Consider the following 22282-nt stretch of genomic DNA (forward strand, 5'->3'; position numbering starts at 1 on the left):
AGATTAAATCAAAATGAAACATGCCAGAGTAAACAGAAGCGATCTGCAGCTGGAGGCAGGAAAGGGGAGTTGAAAGGATCCTGCTGCCGCTTCACATCCAGCAGTTTTACAGGTGTTTCTTTGTTGAACCTGGAATCCAGGTCAGCCACTTTATGGAACTTGTTGTTGACCCAAACCGCTGTTGACATTAAATGTAATCTCTCACCTTGGAAGCGCCTGAGAAAACAGTCAGGAAACAGTGGCTCCTCCAGCTGGAATCTCCCCAGCAACCTTGGAAGTCGGCTAATGTTTCACCGCAGTTAAAGATTAAATGTGTAACCCGGGGGTTGATGTTGGAATATTTCCTTTCAGCTCCGAGTAATGTTTGGTATTTTTAGGTTTAGTCTAAATGTTGATGCATGCTGCTTGAAAAAAAAGAAGGAACCATAGCACGTCAAGCTAAAGCTATAAAATACTGTGCACCTGTACTGGTGTGTTACTTTGAGTAGGAGTGTGTTATATCTTTTGTCTCTTTAAAAATAGAAAACCTCAATTTTTTACATTTTTAACATTTTTCTGTTTTTCATTTTTTGCTTAACACTGTAAACTTTAATTTGCTATGTTAGAGCTGAATGTTATTTCCCAGTTATTTTTATACATTTAATTTTTTTTTTTTTTTACTATAAGAAGCCACAAAGAACAACACATTTTGGTTTGTCAGTGAAATGTCAGTCAGCTTAAACAGACCTGGAGGCGGCCATATTGCTTTTTCACATCAAGCTTATTGTAAACATGGCCTATTAGGTCTCTGAACTCTCAAGTCTTTCTCTTGCTCGTGTGTCGTTTGTCATTTCTGCCGACGGACTTTCCCCAAAAAAGCCATTCCACCTGCTAAATCATTGTCAGCGCTCAGTGTAACCTCAACATCTAAATGTGGGAAAACAGTCGCCTTCCTGTCGGAAACCCTCCCAGACGCCGACAGGTTTGCTAATGTTTAACCAGAGTCAAGATTAAATCTTGATGCAACCGCACTTCAGATTTTCTGATTGAACCTGAAAGCTGAATTAATATCGTGGAGTGAGTGATAGGACATAAAAACGAGTCAAAACAAGACAATGAAACCAACGATTCTAAGGATTTCCCACCAGACTGAGATCCGAGATTCCACCTGGAACCCTGGAGCTGCTGTGAGCCGTTCTCTAAATGCACTGCGGGGGTTAAACCAGCCCGTTTCAGAGGGTCAGTGTGCCCGAGGCCCAGATGTGGTTCACAGCTGTTAAACATTGACGAGACTCTTCTCAATAAGAGATTAATGAATAAGAGCAGTTCTCTCTTGCCTGATGGCCGGAGACAAAGGGGCGTCGACATGGGAGCCCCCGCCGTCGCCCGGAGCTCTGAATAATTCAACACCTCAGATAAATTCACTGCTTATGAAGTCATGGAGGAGGAACATGGCGCTTGTGTGATTACCGCCCGTCTTTACCTGCGTGTTTTATGCGAGGAGCTTCAGGCTGAAGTATTGACACCATTTAGTGTTTTTTCATCCTGAGCTGAAGAGCTAAGGTCAACACCAGCATGCAACAGGAGTCAATATTTGAGCGGAGCCCTGCTCTGCTGCTTGCTCATGTCCTGCTCCTTCAGTCACCATCCCGATGCCCTGAAGCCTTCTGAGTGTGTTTACCGAAGGCATGCGAGCTCCGGGGCGACAGTCACGGGTGATGTGAGAGTTTTCTGTCATGTACACACTTCCTCCTCCTCCTCACATCAGACCATAAAAGTATTAACTCCACGATGTGCAGAAGTCATATTTAATGGAACCACTTCAACACTTCATTATATTGAACCAAATAACCTGAATTAAACCAATTTTTTATCTTTCTACTTAAGGTCACTGATTTTTTTTTAAAAAAAGAAAGAAAAGCAGTGAGAACCTTTGCATGAGTGAGCCCGATAAGATTCAGAAGGTCAAGAGGAGACGGAACATTTCGACCTCAGTCCTGTGCTCCAAACACTTCTCCGTCTCCATCTCGTCTCCATTATCTGGAAATAATACGACAGACAGCCGGAGGTCGCCGGACTGCCTACTCAGGATGAATAAGACAAATCATCTTTTCATTATAAGGGAGAGAAGCTCGGAGGTGGGTGAGCAGAGGGAGGACGGAAATGAGAGAGAATGGAATATGAAGACGGATGGTGGAATCGAACAAGGGGGGAGGAGATGAGAAGCTGCAGGTCAGCGGAGAGCAGCCGTTAAGATGAAGTTTTAGTTCTACGACAGCGGAAATGCAGAAAAACCATCCTGTGATGACAAAAGGGTGCTTGATAAAACGAAACAAAGCTAAAAGCGCACGTTTTGATGCCAACGACAGAAAAACGATTTAGTCACATGGAGCTTTAACATGCGTGTCGAAGGAAAGCAGAATAACCTGAGAGCGAGTGTGTGTGTGACAGTGTCTCACTTCCCATTAATGTTCGGGCAGACTGGAGTTCAGAGAGGAGACCCACAGGCTTTTCTTAACACAATCCAGCTTCTCCGAGGAAATAAGGCTGCGAACCAGAACCACTTTATTAAGGTAATGCTTGGGAATATACTCCTACCTGAAGACATTTATGTGTGAGTGTGAGTGTAGAGTTTGTAGGAAATGAACTCTTCACTAAATTAAAGCTTTTTGCATCAGTGAGTGTGGTTACATGGTGTGTTTTAATCGGAATTGGTTTATTCTGAATTCACTAAATCAGAATAATACTCAAGAGCTTCGGCTTCACATGGGAAAAACGAAGGATTAAATCATCTCTCACGCCGGGGTCTGCTAAGCGTTCTGATTGGCCAGGGGGCGGCCGTGACGGAGTGAAGTCTCCCGGAAGTAAACGGCGTATTTCTCATCTTACTTTCTCGATTAACTTTGACGCTGGAGGTTTGAAAATGTCCGCGTTGTTAGGCGCCCGTCGATCCGCCCGTTTCACAATATCCAATTCTTCTAAAACTGCCGTTAAATAAATCTTCTCCGTACCAGTCGAAACGCAGGACCAGTGCCGCCATCTTCGAATATTGCGTCATCACGACGGAGCATGCGCAGAACGACCAGAATCAAGTTACGCCTAATTAGCACATTCCACTTCCAAAGCAGAATAAACCCGCTGGTTTAGTCGGATTTAAACTTTCGAGCAAAGTTTAAATCAGAAATAGGCTTTATTCTGATGTATAGAGATCTAAAAAGTCCAGTGTAAATGCAAAGAGTATGTGTCATCAACTTCCTTTCTTTTTTTTTAACGCAATAAGTAGACAGACACAGACATAAAAGGCTCATTTCATGAGAAAATAATGAGTTTTTTTATATCCAGGCAGGGAAACTGACAGATAACATAATCCTGAGGGAATTAAATCATTTGTACGGCGTGCGCTTGTGACCCCTTTTTACAATGATGATGAATATGAAGGCAGCAACAGATGAAATGTGGACGAATCCAATAAGCGGCTTCAACAGACGAAGAAGCCAATAAAGACGCGGCGAGCCTCACGTGAAAGAACGTTTTAAGTTAGTTCAGGTTTATTGTGTCAAAATGTTGTCTTACATCTCTGCTAGCAAAATAAAACACATTTATAAATTACATCTGTGTTCGTCGACGATAGTTTGGATCAAAATACATGTAAACAAAGTGAAATGTGGGGAAAAGGCAGCAATTTAAAGCTGTGCCGTCCAATATTGTCCCAATGGGTCCAAGTACAAAACTGTTTATTTTAAAGCATTTGAAATTCTATTTTCTTAAATTCTAAAACTTTAATATTTTATTTTCACTCTTTATTGGTGACATTTTCTGGATTTTCATCAAAATACTATTTAAAAAAGAGTTTATTAGCAGCTGTTCTCTGAGGGAGGTGATGGAGAGCAAATACTGCAAATTGTCTCTGAGTTTTCTTCTAAAAGAACAAAACATCAAACTATTTAAGGCAGTGAAAACGAAAACATTCATTATCTCATGTGATGTTCGATTGGTCGTTCCGTTCAGAATACTGCAGCTTCGGCACGAGAGGTCAGGCTGAAATGACGCAGAGATGGTCAGTGGGGACGTCTGGATCATCCCGAGAACAAGGCACGCTGGGACAGCGGGGGGAGCTCCGCGGCGGCGTGCCCTCGGCCGCGTTCCTCCGGCCTCCCCGCCGCTTGTCTCAGGCCGGCTGTAACCCGCTTCTTTACTCATGCCATGCAAAAAATAATAATCATAATAATAATAATAATAATAATAACACTTTGATATCTCCACATATAAAAACATATGTACATACATGACAGGTTGAGTAATAAGACCTTCTTTGCTTTGGTTCAAACTCACTCTCTGCAGCGGATTTCTAATAACTCGCCCTCCGCTTCCTGTAAAATAACCGTCAGCAGGATGAGCAGCATCGGAGCGTTTCGCTCCACCTGGAGACAAAATCACTCCTGGATCTTCTGATTCCTCCTTTTGCTGATGTGTTCTTTTTTTTTTTTTTTTAGTTAAAAATGTGTCCAGTTGTTGCTTTTCTTCTCTCTGGAAACCTGTAAAATTGAAATCTGGATAAATATATTGAACACAGATCGATAAGAAATGCATTTTCATGGCTGATGGAAACCAAATATCTCACCTGTACTTCTATCGCTTGTCTTTGTCCGAGCTGTCTGTCTGCTCCTGTGAGGAGAAATGATAAAGATTCTTTCACACAGTAGGGAATCAGGATTCAACAGTCCAGGTTTTCCGCCCTTCTGTTTGTCTTTGTTGCTACTTTTTCCCTCGCTCAAAACCTCAAAGTCAATAGCAAAGAAGTGGAACAAACACGGATGTTAATGAGTCCGTTTCCTCTCTGGAACATGAGCGTCAAGTCTCTCCACCCTTAAACAAATTTGGTTTAGGACATCGACTCAGCAGCGATCGCTGAGAAGAAAAAAAAAAATCAACAAAAAAAACCTCAAAAAATCCAAAAACAAAGCCTCACAGACAGCCTGGTACTAAATACTCTAATCTGTCCTGTTACTAAACATGAATTTCAGGCTGCGTTCTGGATTTTTATCATCACAAAAACAAACCGCCACTTATGAAACTGCGGACAGAGCAATTTCTGCTTTTATCACTGAAGAAAATATTCATTAAAAAGAAAAGAAAACAAGCAGATTGCCAAAGTTGCTGACCAATTACTGCAATTTAATTGCCTTGGTGATAGAAGGACGTGCAATAAACATCAGAGAAATGGAAACCGAGGCTACAATTCACAGAGATTCAACAAGGCTGGACCATGAATGAATGAATGAATCTGTTTTTCAGACCTGATGGCATCTTCAATGTGAGTGACTTTTGTGAGAAACTTGTGTTTTTTTTCTCCTTCTTTGTCAGCTCTCAATTTGTTTTAACAGACGAGCTTTCACCTGAGAGTGGATTAACACATCCCACATTACTTTGGGAGTGTATTTCTTAAACGTTGAAAGACACATATCCTCAAAATCACACCTTTAAACAACAAATCATCCACAAATGATCTCTTTCTGTCACTGTAAAAAAACATTCCCTCTTGGATTATTAAAGTTGGAATCATAATTTATATTCTTCAGAAACCATAAACCAATAACTTTTTTTATATTCTCTATGAAATTGTCAAGATAATCAAGAGAAAAGAAAAAAAAAAGCCAACCGAAGGTTTTCTTGAAATCTAAAACTAAATGGAATTAAAAAACTCTATTTTTTATATTCTTGTGTGTATTTAATCCCTTCTTTGATTTCCCATCATATTTTTTCAAAACCTTTTAAATATTTTAAGTTACTCAATAACTTTTCAATCTTTTTTTTATTTATTTGTGTATTTATTCATTATTCTAATGACATCAAATGTGCTGTACTGCAGTGTTTTAGTGCAGATAAGCAGAGATCTGAACTGGCTCAAATCAAACACCAAGACACGTTAAAGGTTGGTTTTCTTCCTGCTCTTGCTGTTGGTGTTTGTATGGATATAGCAGGGCTCCAGAGGGAGGGGGAGCGGAGGGAGCGGAGGAGGAGAAACAAATGAAGTTTCCATCACACTGACCTGCTGGGACTCGGATGCAGTTCGGCTCTTGGGCTCCGCCTCCGTGGGCGACGTGGGGACGCTGCCGTTGGAGTCTGTTATTAGCAGAGACCGCCGCTCTCTGGCCAGCTTTTCACACTTTGTCACACGGAACCTGGAGACGAAGCAAAAAACTTCTTTTTAAATACAGAAAAGTTTCTGGATGTTTTGTGGAGTCTGGAACTCGAATAGAGACAATCTTCCTCGTGACCGACTGAGGAAAAATGTGGAGGATACAAAGTCAGGTGACATTCTCAGCTGTTGAGTCTTCACTTTGTAAACATTACATTAATATAACAAACGTAAAGCAGAGAAAATGTCTTTTTAATGAATAATACAAAGCATTAACTCAATGGGTGTCGGCTATTCTCATTTGTGCCACAGCTGGCTTTTCCCTCTGCCTCGCTGATAAGACACACACACACACGCACACACACTCCCGACGACGCTCACTCACCTACACATGACACCTCTCTCATCCTCCCACACACACACACACACAAACGCCACGCTGCACAGCTTTAATTAAATCAGGAAATGAATATTGGTATCCAGGTCATGCTGACCCTCGGCGCGCGCGGCCATTCATCTGGGTGTGTAAATGAAAAGCAGCCACTCTGCATCCCAATCAGCTCTCAGCGGGACGTTAAGGATGAAGAGAGACGACCACGACGACACACACACACACACACACACACCGATCCGCTCAACTCTTTCTAAAACGCAGCCAGACGAAAACGCTGAAAACAATTTGCTGTCGTTTTTTTTTTTTTTTTTGCCCTTTCAAACATTGGAAATCAAAGGCTACGACTTCTTTTGTCGACACAAAACTGAGCAAAAGAGTCTTTAAATATGAAGGCAAGATAATGTTTTCTGGTGCTGGCAGAGACATCAACCCTCCTCAAACCTACAGAGACTCTTCATCCCTCAAGTATCGACTGTTTCCACATGTAAACACGTTTGGGTCTTCAGAGGAGGAGACTGTCCTCATTCCATAATAAACTGGATCGTCTTAAAGGGAAGAGGCAGGGAAAACTCTCCAAGGCAACGGGGTTGACGTAGTTTTACAGGCCAAAGCGAGGAGGAATTTTAGTGGAAGCATGCGTGTTTTACTTTAATCAAACCCGCTGAGTGATTAAACAGAAGTAAAGTCAGTGTTTGAAGCTGATGTTCTCTGTTGAAAGCTGATTATATTCAGACAGCTGGTATCTGTTCAGCCTGGTTTACTGCATTTCACAGACTATCATTCACATATTTTTTTTGTAAACTTTTTTAATACATCAAAATTTACTGGTACATACCATTTGTGACCACTAGATGTCACTGTATGACGACAGAAAGAGATAGTTCGAGAACGTGAACGTGTGACGTGGTTCGACTGAAGGTCAGGAAGCCCTAAACCTCTCACACACACACACACACCTGCCCACAGAGAGGACGGTGACCTCCCCGTGGTGGCTGCGGCGCTGCTCGGCCTTGCGGGCCGACGCCTTCCTCATCAGCGGCCACCTCTTCTGGCTGCAGCGGGTGCAGATGTTCTTGTTGCCGCCCGGCCCGCCGATGGTGTGCAGGTGGTTGCAGGTGTGCTTGGCCGCTCCGGCCGGCGCCCCCGGCGACGTGGGGGTCATCGGTGGGGTCGGCGTGCCGGGGGAGGTGGGGGTGAGGGGAGGGCTGCAGAACAGAAACAACGACATCACCGAAACGAGTGTGTGTATGAGTCTCAAACACCGAACTCCAGCTGCCTGGATGTGTGTGTGTGCCGCTTCCTTTATCACAACACTGCAGAGGTAACACATTAATATTTCAAGCTCCCAAACAACACTATTTTTTTTTTAACAATCAGTCAAAATGACGACTGATAAAAGGTAAAAAAAAAAAAGGTCTTCATTAAATCAGGTTTTTGACTCCTGAAGCGACTGACGGAGAGCAAGCAGCAGATAAACGGACATAAAGGAATCACAACACACACAGTCTCTCTCCTGCTTTCATTCACTATTTATCTCCAAAGTGTGTCAAGAGGCAGTGATTGAGGTCAACTCACTCATCTTATTTTCTTTTTTTGAAGAGGAAGTATGTGTAAGTGCATATTTTATGACCCTGGAGAGCAGCGGCTCACATTGTTTATACACAAAATGTAGAATAAATTATGTCTCTGCAGGCAGACATAAATACAATACATACGTTACATTTTGTATGCATGTGAAGGGAGGGGCAGCAGTTATAAAAAACTGCGTTATAAAAACTTTCAAACCTCGATAAAATCCTTCCAGTAACTCCACATTTAAGTGAGGAGCCGGCGAGGAGGTCCCTCCACCGGTCACTGGAAATGTGTGCATGTATGTGAAGGGCAAAGTGAGAGATGAGAGGAGACTGCGGGCGGCGGCGGCGGCGGCGGAGTTAAGTACAGAGTCTGGAGAGGCAGATAGTGAGGCCTGGACACACTACAGTCACTCCCTCTCTCCATCCCTCTCTTTCTTTCTGCCCGTCCGTCCTCCCTTTCTTCTAAGTATCCAATAAATTACCCCCGTGAATACCCCTCTAACCCCCCCCCCCCCCCCCCCCCCCCCTCTAGTTCCACCCTCTCTAAGTGATCCGCTGGCCGGCTGCCCATCCTGCCTGCAAGAGAGGGGGAAAGATGTGGACTGGAACATCGAAAAATCTAAAAAGTGGGGAAAAACGAGGCTTTTTGTAATCGGTACAGAGAAGAGACTAAAAATGTGTGATTGCAGATTTCTACTGTGTGTGTGTGTGTTTGTTGTTGTTTTTTTTTTTCTAGGACGCCCAATGTGACTGAGCAGAATACCTCAAATACCTAATCTTTGGCAGGAGGCGGCGCCGCCGCCATGTTTCCTCTCTTTATCTTCCGTATGACAGCAGAGAGAGAGAGAGACTCTACTAACTCGATTTCCTTGCACTCCTCTACTGTCACTGACGCGTCCTCCTCCACTCCGTCTCCCTCGCCCCCCGTCTCCGAGTGCCTTGCTTGCAGGATGACGAGGGAACTCGTGTAAACGTGAGTCAGCTCCCGTGTCATGATGCGGCGTCGGCCTCGGAAACACTGGATTTATTAGGATTTTACAGCTGCAGAATGTGGAGACGAAAAGCTATATTTTTTAATTCTTTGAAGATCATGAACACTACAGGAGGTGTGTGACTTATTAGTTAGCTGCCATTAGGACTTAACGGCAAAGCAGTTTCATAAGTTGCACTTATTTCACGCACTCCTGCAACTTTAACAACTTTGGATTAATTCAGAGAAAATAAAATGACCAGAGGGGAGAAAGATAATACCGATAACTTTCAGTGTTTTCCTAACTTGGGGCTAAAAGAGCAGTGTCTGTTTTGATAATTGATTATTTTCCAGCAGCGTGGGTGTGTGTGATGTTTAGCAACAACATCTCAGGGAACTTAAAACTTGAAGACTTGAAATTTCAGAGTTTATGTTTCTCCTGCACCCTCTCCACTTTTTTGATATTTCAGAAAGCTCTCTGTTGGACGAGTCGCTTCTTATGAAGAAATGCACATTTAATCTACAAAAGTCCAGAAAAATATTAAAAGGAAAGCCAATTCTGTTTCGCCCTATAGGGTAAAAAGTAAACAAAGAAGGAAATACTCAGCATTTCTGATCACTTAAAGAACAATCAAACGAATAAAGTGGCTGAAAATTAATCTTTTGATGACAAACTCGCTTGTTAATCTACTTATTTCAGCTCTCTGAAGCTGCTGAAATATTGATTTGCTCTCCTTTTATGTGAAGTCACAGTCCAGCGAGGAAACGCGCTTCTGTATTCCCTCTATCCAGTGACATGTGGCGCCGAGCGGCCCCCAGCTGCCTGCCCTCCATTCAGCCTCTCCAATCTGGGAAAGTGTCACTGGAGGAAGTGTGGCCTGATTCAGCCTCTTTTCACCACTGACACCAGAAAGCTGTTAAAGGAGGCTTGTGGCGCCACCTGATGGAGAGGACTGGAACTGTATTGATAACATGTCAACTTAAATATTTCTCTCATGAGATAATAAATTCTTTCTTAAAGGGGAAAAAAACATTTTATCTTGATTTTGAAACGTTGCATTTTTGATATAAATGATTTCTATGCTAAAATAATGAAGAATTAAACAGTTTGTTGACGTTTTTACAGATAAGGGCTAAAAAGTTTGCTGTTATTTTGATTTTGCTGCAGCAGAATTGTCACAGAATCTTATCTGGATCTGGATGATCGTACCACACACATCCTGACAAGCAAAATGTTCTTTAATGTCAGTGCCAACAGCCCCGTTTCTCTGCTTTCTGTGAGTTTTTAAGGTCATGGGAAATAAGCATGCCGAATCCTTTCACTGGCAACAGCAGAGGAATAAAAGCCTTAAATAAAAAGACTAATTGTTTTCGTAAGAGGACACTTACCCATCTGAATCGATGCTGTTTTCATGGACCATGGCTTTCAGGGCGTCGGAGTTTGCTTGAGAAGGCGAGAGACAGAGAGAGAGAAAGCGAGTCACACTCTCACAGAGAAGAAGAATGGAAAGGGAGGAGGAGTGGGAGATAAAAGTGCTGCTGGGAATTAGGCGAGCGGGGCCGCTTCAGTGACTTCAAAAGCACGGCGCTTATTGAAAGATGGCTCCGACAGATTGACTCTTTAACACAATTAAACAGCACATCTCATGCAATCACTGAACGCATAATAACTGTACATGGAAACCTCAGGAGAGGCCGGAACACATGGAAACTACTGCTGGAGAAGAAGTTTAACTTCTGAATAATGATGGAGATTTCCGAGATACATCTGTTGTTTCCTCAGATGTCGTCTTCTTCTATGTTATATGACTGACATTTAGCGTGATCTGTAGCGTTTATGTCGTTTTTCTCCCAGAGACACGTTTCTCTGAGTGTATTTTCCCGGCTGACGGTGGGCGAGATGACTCACGGAGGTGAACGGAAGATTTGATGTTATGACTCAAACCACTGTCCTTGTGATTGAACCACATCAGCCAAGCACTTTATCCTCAAAGGTACAATCAAATTTCTGGATTTATTTATTTATTTGACTTACTGAAAAAATGAGTGCATTACCCAGATCAGCCGTTTTCCCTCTCTGTTGTTTTTTTTGTATAACCGGTCTTCCTTTGCTCCATTTCTGAAGCAACAAACTCTGAGCACACAGTCCTACAGCACGTTTTGTGTTTTCTTGACTCCTTGAAAAGCAGGGATCAGATTTTTAAGGCTTAAAAAAAAGAATAGAAACTTATTCTCAAAAGGAAGAATGAAGTAAAAAGGTTCCTCCTATAATGTCATTTCAAAGAATCACCAGAAGCTGCCAATGTCTCTGAATGTTGTCCTGTTTTCATACATTTAAGAGAAGAAAAGAAACTCTGGCTTTATCACTGGATTACCTGTAGGGGGCAGTCTTTCCTCAGTCTAGTCAAACAGGAGAGTACATGCTATTCAACTAATATCTACACAAATATAGCTGCTGGTGGGAAAGCTAAAGCCTTGATTTAACTATTCTTAATGAAATAAGGATAATCAATTAATGATGGGGCTTCTGTGAAAGCTTGTTTTCTCTGTTTTATAAGGCACAATCGTTTTTAACATTTTGGAAGTGGAAATAAATCAAGAATGTTGTAAAACAATATTTAAGAGTGTCTGATTTAGTTTTATATTCTTGTGACTTTACTTATTTCAAATTGTTATAACATCATGAGTGTCCTTTGTGTGTCATAAAATCTTCTGGAACATGTTGAAGAGATTAAAATTTATTATATTTAATCATTCAGAGTTCATTGACTGGTTACTGTAGGAGAATACATAAGCCTGTACTGAGTGCTCCTTCACATTTTCAAGTTAAAGCACCATTTAAGCAAGAAATACTTCAGTAAACTGCATATCTAAGTGACTGTCAGTGTAGAAGCAACAGGAAGGATTGAGGAAAGAGTTAATGTGTAACAAACAGTGGTCTGCCGTATTCACTGGAAATAATATAATAATGCTGAATATCCGCATGTTAGCCGGTCTGATGATGAGTCACAGCGAACGGAGTCCAGGAGCAGTTTCACTATGAAAGCAGCGATGAGTCAGTTCACGGAGAGGAAGGACGGGACGGTCGACATACATCCCGGCACGGCGTCGGCCAGTCACCGTGACGGGACGGCAGCAGAAACTGACTGACGCGGAAAAAAAGCTTCAGCTTAAAAAGCTTAGGCACAACAAGTGAAGTGCTATATTTAGAAATCTTTTGTTTGCAACGCCCCAAAGTTTATGACCTTAGATTAAAGTCACAAACTTGTATATTTTATATATTTCGCACAATGATGGAGTTTTTTTTTGTAGCTTTATGCAATGAACAATCTGAATTAAAAGTGAAATCTGACTATTTTTGTGCTGTATTGCTCAACTTCAGATACAAAGTCGTCCTAATACTACAGATTCGATGCTGAGCAGTTTCACAAGCACTGAAACATGCTTCTCAATCAGCACTTTAAGCATTTTATTCGAAAACTGTCTCCTTTTGCACAATGTAAAGTAATCTCCAGGCCTGGATCGGGCCCTCCGATGGGCCGCGGACCATACGTTTGTAACGCCTGCCTCCTATCTGTGCTTGATGATCCTCAATTTTTTTGATGGAAGCGGATCAGAGAGTTCTGCTTCTGCTTCAAAGGTGTAAAATCTCTAAAAACAGAGATAAAGCAGCAAGAAAAGGATATTTTCTTTAGTATCTTTTTTTCCTCTTCCAGTAAACACAACGCTGTGCTTCAGGAAGTGAAAACTATTTCCACTCCTCGGGTTTTCTAGGCTTCGTTCCCAGAGTCCTCCAAACAAACACTTCAGTGACTTCCTTCATCTTCGCCTTCCCAGATAATCACTGTATCTGTATCGAACTCGTCTGAGCACACAGACAACCTGTACGTCTCAGGTCAGTTCATTTCTGCTTCTGTTGCCCGAGAAGATGTCTGGATTATAAAAGTAAAGCATTTGCTGGGAAGATCGGCAGAATACAACACCACCGCTGAGCTAAACCTCTCCTGTCGCCGCTCAGAAATAAAGCTGAACCAGGAAACGCAATTAAACAACACAAAGGGGCTCCAGTGATTTACAGTAAATTCATGTTCCAGCCGAGGGAAAGAATATAATCAAAGAAGAGTTCAATCTCCCGGGCAGCTTCCACGAGGAAGCAGTGACGTTGACCGACCGGGTTATGTAAACCTCTGTCGCCGCAAATCACCGCTGAGAAATTCCACTACAGTCGTCCTGGACGTGAACTTCCACAAAGCGTCTCGGCGTCTTTGCTCCCGAGCCAAACTCGTCCGTGAAAAATCACACAGCGGCCCGTTAACAATGTACCTGCCCCAACAATGGAGCGTGGGAGTGAGAGAGGAGGCCAGGCCGGGGGAGGGAGGGGGGGGCAAGACGGATCCACCTTTTAGCAAATCCACACGTTCACACATTGGTGAATGGCTTTCCCAGCTACAGGCTTCAGCAGAACGTCAGGGGGAAGTCACAATTTAGATTTGTGAGGAAAAAAACATGTGATTAAAAGACAGAAAAATGAGCCGATCGGTTGCGTCGGGCGGCCTACCTTCGTTTTTCATGATGTAGCGAACGATCTGCCCGACTGTGTCGTTGTTTTCACTGAAGGTGTCGTTCATCTCTGCAAGAAAACACACACACACACAAAACATTTATATTAGCCATTCCTCACGAATTAAAGCTCCTTCAAGGAATGCATTTCAGCAGTTTAACACAGTCTTTCCTGAAACAGTAAAGCAGAACGGGAGCACAGTGAAAGCTGGAGAGCACCTGTGTTTAGAGATGGAAACGCTTCACGGAGGCAGTGCAACCAGTCTCCCCACAAATTAGCATCTAAGAGCACTTGTTTAAACTACCACTAAATGAAACGGCTCCCGTGTGTTTTACTGTCTTTCCAGGAATGAAAACAATGAGCCCCATAAAGTCATTGTTGACAAAAACCACACAAACTCACAGATCAAGTCGGACCTGGTGTTAAATGTCATCAGGATCAGCTGCTAGAAACAGTGCAGTAAAAAGTCATTTCAAAACTATTTAAAGAGCAGTTGGGTGATAATCTGTCAGTTTGCTGAATTCATGATTCACTACATGTGTTTTATTAAAGCTACCAGAATGGATCGGTGCGTGATTTTAAACCCATTTGGCAGCAGACGGAAATAAACTCAAACATTGATTCTGTGCAAACTTAATCAGGAGCTATTAAAAGCCACTGTTATTTGTAATAACAATCATATATTGATTTTCCCATCCACTCTCTTCTGACGCGTTTCATGAATTATGCACATATCCACACTTTCAATCTTTCTTTCCGACATTCTGGCCCCAAATCTCCGCTGGGCCCACACCCCTGCAGAGCACTTCCTGGAGTTTCCTGTTGACGGCTAACCCAAGTGTCCCCCCCACCCCGGTTTGATAAATACAGAGATTGGCGCGAATCATCCGATCGGAAACTGTAAAATCGAAGTGCTCGAGCTCTGCAGTGATGGAAAAAAAAAAAAAAAAGAAAAGGAAACAGTTGTAAGAGAGGAACGCCAGTGACGAAACCTGATCGGGCCGAGTGAGCGAGATGACAACACAAAAGATTTGTTTTGTCTCGTGTGACGGAGTACGGGTGTGGCTTCTGAAAACACAAACACAGAAAGACAAAGCCAGCGGGGGGGGGGGGGGGGGGGGGGCAAACCTGAAGAATTACATAACATTAGGCAACACCGACTCCATCCACAGACGCATTAAAAGCATCCACTAACACTGGGAATAGTAGATAACATTATATCATAGCAGATAAGTGAGGAAGGCACGTGGCGCGACCTGCGGCGCACTGTAAACACCACATTCTTTCCATGAGATTCCTCATGGCCGTGACACGACCCAGGCAAATCGCTGGCTTTACCATTCAGCTCGCGTATTAGCGCAGCGATCTCCACAAACTCCAGGGAGCCGTACAATAGGCCCGAAAAGCTTTTATCAGCTGCGGGAAAGAACGCTTTGTGTGCATTTAATTGTGAGCAAAGTGCAGCTGAACTGGCTCTCGAACAGAGAACTTTTGTGTTTCACCTCGCTGAACACACACCTAGCTGTGTCAAGACATGAGTGGTACGAATGCCAAATATCTTCCTGGTTCCTATAAGCCTCCACACCTTAAAAAAAAAAAAAAAAAGACAGACACACTCCTTAGAAAAGACCAACACTCGTGGGGGATTTTCAAGAAATTGCTTCACCTCATAAAACTGCAGAGCTGTTTGGGTTTCTAGTGTGTTTAAATCGCGGGAGGCGCTGGTTATAGTATGGAGGTGACGTCCACATCACGCTGTCTATTTTTATCAGTCAGTACCTGGAACTCAGGGCTCATTAAATCCAGGAATGTTGCACGAGAATGTGACCAACGGACAGAAAAATGAGAACGTCAGGTGATTTTTACCGCCCGCTCTCTGACCTTGCAGGATAATGAAACAGCACGGTGACGGGTTCGGAAACTACAACAAAGTCCTCCTGCACCCGCCTGTTCGGCGCTCACCTTTTCGGTGACTGATAAACCGCTGCATCACGGTCTGACAGGGAGAACTTGGCCCGAAACCGAAGGGCAGTTAATTTTTAACACGACCTAAGATGTTTCCTGTCGGGCTGCAGACTCCAAATAAAGACGGGCTTAAAGTTAAACAGAAAATAAATAATGCAACATGTTTATAGGAACTCGAATCTATTGAATTAAGTGTTTTCTGGAGAGTACTTTAGTTCAGTATGATAGATTTACATATAGAAACCGTGTGGATTCATGGGAATGGACTCATATTATGTACAGTTTTTATTCTAAACTGAATATTTTTAATTAAGTTAATTTGTTTTAGCAGCAATGATTGATAGACATCAGACCTGATTCAGATATCTTCACATATTTATGCCTAAAATTGGTCTATATTTAATGGTTTTCTCTCAGTTTTAACTGTTTTCAACACAAAGTTTGCGCTTTGTTGAGTGTTCTGCCTTACGCTAAAACTTTAAATAGCACTAACAAGAGAACCAATAACACCAAAACACTACAGTGTTTGAGAATGTAGCCTCGGGGCTTGTTTAATACCCTGTTTAATCAGCCGATAGTGAATAAAACTAAGAGTCCAGCCACACATTCTTTTTAAAGTGTAGATCCATTACTTTTTAATCGACACAAAAGCAGAAATATCCTCACTGCTGCAAAGAAATCTGAAACAGAAACATTACAAGCACTGATAACATTAAGAATGAGCGATAAGAAAGTGATGCAGCAGTAATAAATACAACTGAGTAGGAGGTTCGAATGTGACTCAATTCACCGATAACATGACTGACTGGCGGCACAGGAAAAGGCGCCGCCGGACACCGGTTGCTCGTTTCATTGAGTGAATGGAGCTGAATTTACTATGCAATAAGATATGAAATCAGAATGACACACACACACACACACACACACACACACACACACACACAGCACAACTCCTACAATTCTCAAATGGCGCAATGTCAATGGGTTTATCTTGCGAAGGAATCCCAGGATGCATCAGCAGTGACTAATGGAACGCCGGCATTCGCCTCATCAACACTAAAACTCCAGCTTGAGTCCGATTCGTCGTCTCCTCCCATTTGTTTACATAACCGGTCTCATCTTCCACAGGTGACTGTTCGCACCGTGTCATCGTTACGCCGACTGACGGCAGCGTGACTTTTCTGAATTTCAACGAATTTAAGGTTTTCTTATCAGTGCGGTATTGTTCGCCGCCTCCCTGCTTGGATTAATGGGAGTCAGGCTGAGGGTGTGTTTTGTGTACGCAGGAGATGATGGATGGTGTTTGGATAAAAATTAAAAAATAGAAAAGTGATGCAATCAGCAGATAAATCTAGTAACGCCAGCGTCAAACCCTGTGTGCCAGACGATGACAGATATCCCTGTGATAATGCATCTTTATTTGAACGCCGCGGCCACCGCCCTCCTCCACTCGGCTGCGATTTACAGTACCTGCGCCCAGTTCGGGATCCTTGGCCTCCTCTTCCTCGCACTCCTCGTCATCCTGGGCAGTGGTGCAGCGGTAGCCCTTCCTCTTCAGCACGTGGCAGATCAGCACTCCCAGCAGGCCCAGGAAGAAGAACACCGGCACCAGAACGAAGGCGATGAAGTCCGAGTTCTCCCCTCTCGATCCGCCTCCGACTGTGGTCGTCGCTGTAGCCTGAACCACTGGAGGCGGGGAAGACGAGAACGGATTCATTTAAATGTTGTACCGACAGGAACGCAAAACACGATAACTTGTCATTACAGTGTCCTTGAAGGGAATCTGATATCCGCGGTGAGCCTGAGGGTACACACACACACACACACACATGCGCGCACGCACACACACGCGCCGAGCAGCTGAGGGGATTTGAATCCTATCGGCTGCAACACGACCAGAGCTTTCGTGCTCTCATTCCTGGATCAGTGGAATCTGCTGCTCTGTCTGGCCTGTAACCGCGCCGCGTGGCTCAACAAGGGGGACAAATGTGGCGGCAAAAACAATCAAATCATTTTTGCAAAGAGAGGGAATTGGAAAAATAAAGATGAGCAGCCACCTGAGGCATTAGAGAACCTCTCTTCATTTTCTCTTTCATCTATGTTCAGGCTTTCGTAAAGATCGTAAACCTTTACTACTTCAGCTGGAACTCCCTCTGCTTCCACTCCTATCTGCCCACCCGGGGTCAAAGGTCCAACATGTGGGCTCCACAGATCTCAAGACTCGCAGCTCCGGAGGTCCACACACTGTATGCCTAGTAGCCTAAATAAGAAGGAAATGCTCAAAACACAACTCCGAAACAGGACATTCATCTTCTGCGTGTGTTTTATCCAGATGAGAGTTTAGTAAAGTCATCAGCTAACAAGCCTTCGGCCTGTTGAGGCTTCCTCTGCTCTCCTGTTAAAATATTTAGACACACATGTCAAAGACAAACGGAATAACTTCAATCTGAAGCCTGCACTGAACTTTAAGTTGAAGTCAGGATGTAAAAATAAAGAACTGAGCAGACACAATCAATAAATCCACAAGGGAAATATGTAAATATAAATGCAAATTTTATTCAGTTTGACAGGTTTGTCAAACTTTCAAAACAAATGTCTGCGGTCACCACACTGGAAAGTGATCCATCACCGGCGGACGGCGGACCGGGCTGCAGGTGTGGAGGTTGACAGATATTCAAGGAGGATGACTCAGCGGGTCAGAGGTCAGAGGTCAGATCCCTCGAACCCTCAACACCAAAATCAGACGCTGACCCATGGAAGCTATAAGCGGACGCTTCCGAGGCTCCGGCCATCGACGCACCACGTGAGGCATTCCAGCCTCACGCACAACGAGGCTTTTGTCCACATCAGCGACTTGGCGAGTGTCAAAAAAAGGACATCTGGTGACCGTTTCCATAGAAACGGACTCACACCAGCATTAAAAGTCACTTTCAGTTCGTTTTGAGGAGGAAAAAAAATAAATCGGTCTTTAAACAGGCACAAATCTGAACACCTAAAACATGTGGCCCCGATGCACTGAGCCGTTTGTGCGTTTCCATTGTCTGAGCTCCCTGGTGCATCGGACCGAACACACACTCATTGTGTGTCACTAAGTCCCCCGTGAACAAGCGCCTGTGCAGCTTATATGAAGAGCCGCCGCCGGCGACGGCCACCCCGGCGGAGCGGCCCGTCCCGGGCCGGGCCCGGGGCCTCGCCGGGGTTACCGGGACTGTATGAACACAATCAATAACAGAAGAGAGAAGACACACACACACACGGGATTTAAGGTTCAGCCAAACATCTCTTAGCAACCACAGCGGGTGCAGTGGCGGACGTGCGCGGCGCAGGTGTGCGATCGCACATGAAGGATGCTGATTAATACAGTAAAGCTGTTCGAATGAGAAGAACAGCAAAAGCAGGATGGCAACCGGGATATTTTTAGCTGGTTGTGTTTGATTTGTTCAAATCAAAGTGAAGGTCATTTGTTTTCTATTAGCCAATTCTCTCAATTTTTTTTTTTCTTCCAAAATAATAGGCCGGCTTTGTCCAGGAGTCAGGAGAAGCTGCAGCCAGAGGATCATGATAACAGACAGGTGAGATTAATTACACCGACAACTCTGTGTCCTGGTCGCTTTCAGTGGGTGAGATAAATTACATTAATGGATGCTCTGGTAGCAAAACGTGACCAATCAAACATAAAGCAGATCCGATCACAATGATATGGCAGTTCGGCGTGTAAACACGAACAAAGCAGAAGGAAGAAATGTGATTTATTTATTCTGAAACTTAAAGAAAACAGCTGAACACGAAAAATAAAGCAAGTTTCACTTTGACAAAAACTCATTTCCGACTTTAGATGAGAAAAGACTTTTCTGTCCAAAGTGTCAAACAGTCTGACTGAAGCACGGAGGAGTTGGTTGGGCTTTAAAGGTCAGTGTCACCGCGCAGGGCGGTTCAATTCTCTTGCAGTTTTCTGGGGATTCGGCCGAGAGGCGACGTGTGTGAGTGAAGGGTCGTCGCGGTTCTGACGCCGTCTTTCGCAGAATGACGTGAAAATCAATCCCTCCACGAGTGTGTGAGGCGTGTGAGGCCGACGTAAACTGAAGAACTTTTCCGAGAAGTGAATCACAGATTAACTCAAGGACATGAACACCCATGAGCCGGTGCTGCTGACTGCCACCAAGCCAAAGAGCGGCCCGGAAAAGAGGATGTTGCTTTTCCTCCTCCCCGCTGATATCAGCAGAAAATCTCATGACCCCAGTGAGCATGTTTCTACACAGCCGGATGCGTCTTTTTCTGGCTGAATACGAGGCCGGCGGTCCTAATGTTACGGCAGATCGGCGTTATTTCTCACTCTCCAGCACAGGAACGACTGACTCACGCCGTCCGGTCCGCGCTGCCTGTCCTGCATACTCCTGGATTACATGAAGTCATGAGGACAGCTGTAACGGGTCCCGAGACCTTTACTTGGACCGCGCACGCAATCACATTACCGGAGCCTTTTCCTATTCCAAAACAGACGCACTGGATGACCGGGTGTAATCAAATTAGCATGCAAAAATCAGCCCCGGCCTGCTGTGAAGCCACAAACTGCAGCAGACTGGTGGAAAATGGGAAAATGGAAAGCAGGCCGCCTTCCGAACGGTTACGAGGAACACCGGTTGGAACGAACGGAGTCCTGGACTGATTACCGGAGAGACGTTTGTTCCACTGGTCTTTGGAGCTTCGCCTGTCTGAGGACGACAAGCCGCTCACCACTGCTGGAGACATTTAGATCAATAAATTGCCAGAATGCTGCAGGAAACTGTGGAAAATGTACCTTATGCAATACTTAGAGTTTGTCACATGAATCTAGTCAAAAGAAAAACTGCTGCTTACTTTAAAACCATATGATCTCCAAGGATTGTTTAACACTGCAGTCTTTTTTTTAATATTATCATGATTATTGTCTGTTGCTTTTGTATTTTCTTGGTTTAACCCTTTTACTTCTACTCTGTCTCCTATTCATAATCCTCAAAACCAAAACTCAAGAGACCATTTATCAAACATTACCAGAAAACAGAGAAATCAGCAATGTGCATCTAGACATAATTCTCTCTCAGTGGGAGCGTCGAATCACAAACTAGATTCACATCACATACCTGTAGCATGAGCTATTCAGTACTGTTGAAAACACAAAGTAATAAATCTCTCGCTGTACATTTTTGTACAATTCAACAGCCTTTAAATCAAAGTCAGTCCTGTCAAATCAGTAGTAAACATGTATGTGGTGAAGAAGGCTGTATGGCTGACCGGCCTGTAGGAGGCCAAATCAAATAAAAATGAGAGAAAGCTTCGGTTTGAATGGAGCCTTTTTCTCTCTCTCTGTATAATACTGTTGCTTATGTTCACCTGACTGGCAGACTCAGAACCCATCATCACAACAACAGTGATTTAGGTGGAAAAAGCAGGAGCTGAGAGGGATGCTTTTTCCCTGTCACATTTCAAGAACCCGGAGGAAACCAACGCGCACACACAGAGGGAGAACATGCAAACAACACACACAAAGGAACGGCTGGTTTCTGAACTTCAAATAATCAATAACCAAGTATTCAAAAACTATTCAGAAGCAGGTCAAACTGACCAGCTAAAGCAAGAGGAGTTCTGAGGAGAGCTATGAAAGTGTGGAAAACAGAGATCTTGATGATCCTGACAGTAGATAACAGACATGACAGTGGTGTTAACAACCAGAATCTGAAGAAGAAGAAAAACACTAAGATTCCCAGAATCAGAGAGGAAAACATACTGAGGAATAAGATGAAATGCAGATCAGGTTTCTTGTTTTGATTGGAGTTTACCTCCAGCATCAGTCAGTACACAGAAAAGAGCGAGGTGGATGAAGAGTTTCTGTCCTGCTGCATGTCTGAACTTCCTCTCTATGTTGTCCCGAGGCGACAAACTGCTCCACGTATCGCCACACAGCAGGAAAACAGCTGGATGCAGCCAGTGGACGTATTGACAATGTGATATGTTGACATGATAAACTTAAACTTAAACTTTTTTTTTTTTTTTTGCCTCTACTCAAAATTTAGTGTGCGCACATTTTTAGCATTAAAATCTAATTAAATTACAGGTAAAAAGGGAAAAATATGTGATGGAAGTGTAATGAGAGTAAAAAAAAAAAAAAAAAGCTTGGAGGAGTAAACGTACGTGTGGCGGCGGTGGACTCGGCCATGGATGAGCAGGGGGGCCGCGGGGGGGCCGGCGGGGCTGGCGGCAGGCGACCGACGGGACGTCTGGTCACCAGCGGGCAGACTGAAGGGACAGCAGGCGTTTCTCACACACTGGACGTGTTTCCTGGTTCCCGGAGAACAGGAGACGCCCTGCGCCCCAAATGGTACGGCCCCCCTCCCGCCAAAGAGTCACGAGCCGCGCGAGGAACCGAGAGGAATCAGTCAGCGCTACTTCCTACTTCGTTTGGTTTGAGTTTCTTTTTTGTGGTGCAGACTTTATTTAGAAAAAAAAAACAACTGTATTTATCCAAATATTAACAAAAATGAATCCAACTTAAGCATAAAACCAATTTTAACAATGAAAAATACCATGACATGTCCAAAAATAACATAAGCAACACTTGCAAGTTGCAGCCTTTTGCTGTCAGGTTTTCAGAAACTCCTCCTGACTCACCTCGACACTGTGTTGCGTTATGTTTGCCACTGTGCTGAACATTTAGTGCCTTGTA

At 43.7% G+C, this 22282-nt stretch overlaps 1 protein-coding gene across 1 annotated transcript; it reads right to left on the reverse strand.

Moving 5' to 3' along the window:
• Window positions 1–4419: 4419 nt before the first annotated feature.
• Window positions 4420–21905, reverse strand: rell1 (RELT like 1). Its single transcript, XM_030088269.1, has 8 exons — window positions 21751–21905; window positions 17053–17268; window positions 13615–13686; window positions 10446–10500; window positions 7469–7717; window positions 6029–6161; window positions 4601–4644; window positions 4420–4514 (listed from the first exon to the last, which is right to left on the reverse strand). The coding sequence occupies exons 1-7, from the start codon at window positions 21773–21775 to the stop codon at window positions 4609–4611; spliced, it is 786 nt and encodes a 261-aa protein (XP_029944129.1). The 5' UTR covers window positions 21776–21905; the 3' UTR covers window positions 4420–4514; window positions 4601–4608.
• Between the last annotated feature and the right edge of the window lie 377 nt (window positions 21906–22282).

This window comes from Salarias fasciatus, chromosome 3 (assembly GCF_902148845.1).
Source record: "Salarias fasciatus chromosome 3, fSalaFa1.1, whole genome shotgun sequence".
NCBI lineage: Eukaryota > Metazoa > Chordata > Actinopteri > Blenniiformes > Blenniidae > Salarias > Salarias fasciatus.

Coding starts and splice junctions, on each gene's coding strand:
- rell1 (XM_030088269.1), bottom strand. CDS start 21,775: ATGGCCGAGTCCACCGCCGCCACAC. Junction 17,269..21,750: donor CGAGTCCACCGCCGCCACAC/GTACGTTTACTC, acceptor CCCCGCCTCCAG/TGGTTCAGGCTACAGCGACG. Junction 6,162..7,468: donor ACCGTCCTCTCTGTGGGCAG/GTGTGTGTGTGT, acceptor CTTCGTCTCCAG/GTTCCGTGTGACAAAGTGTG.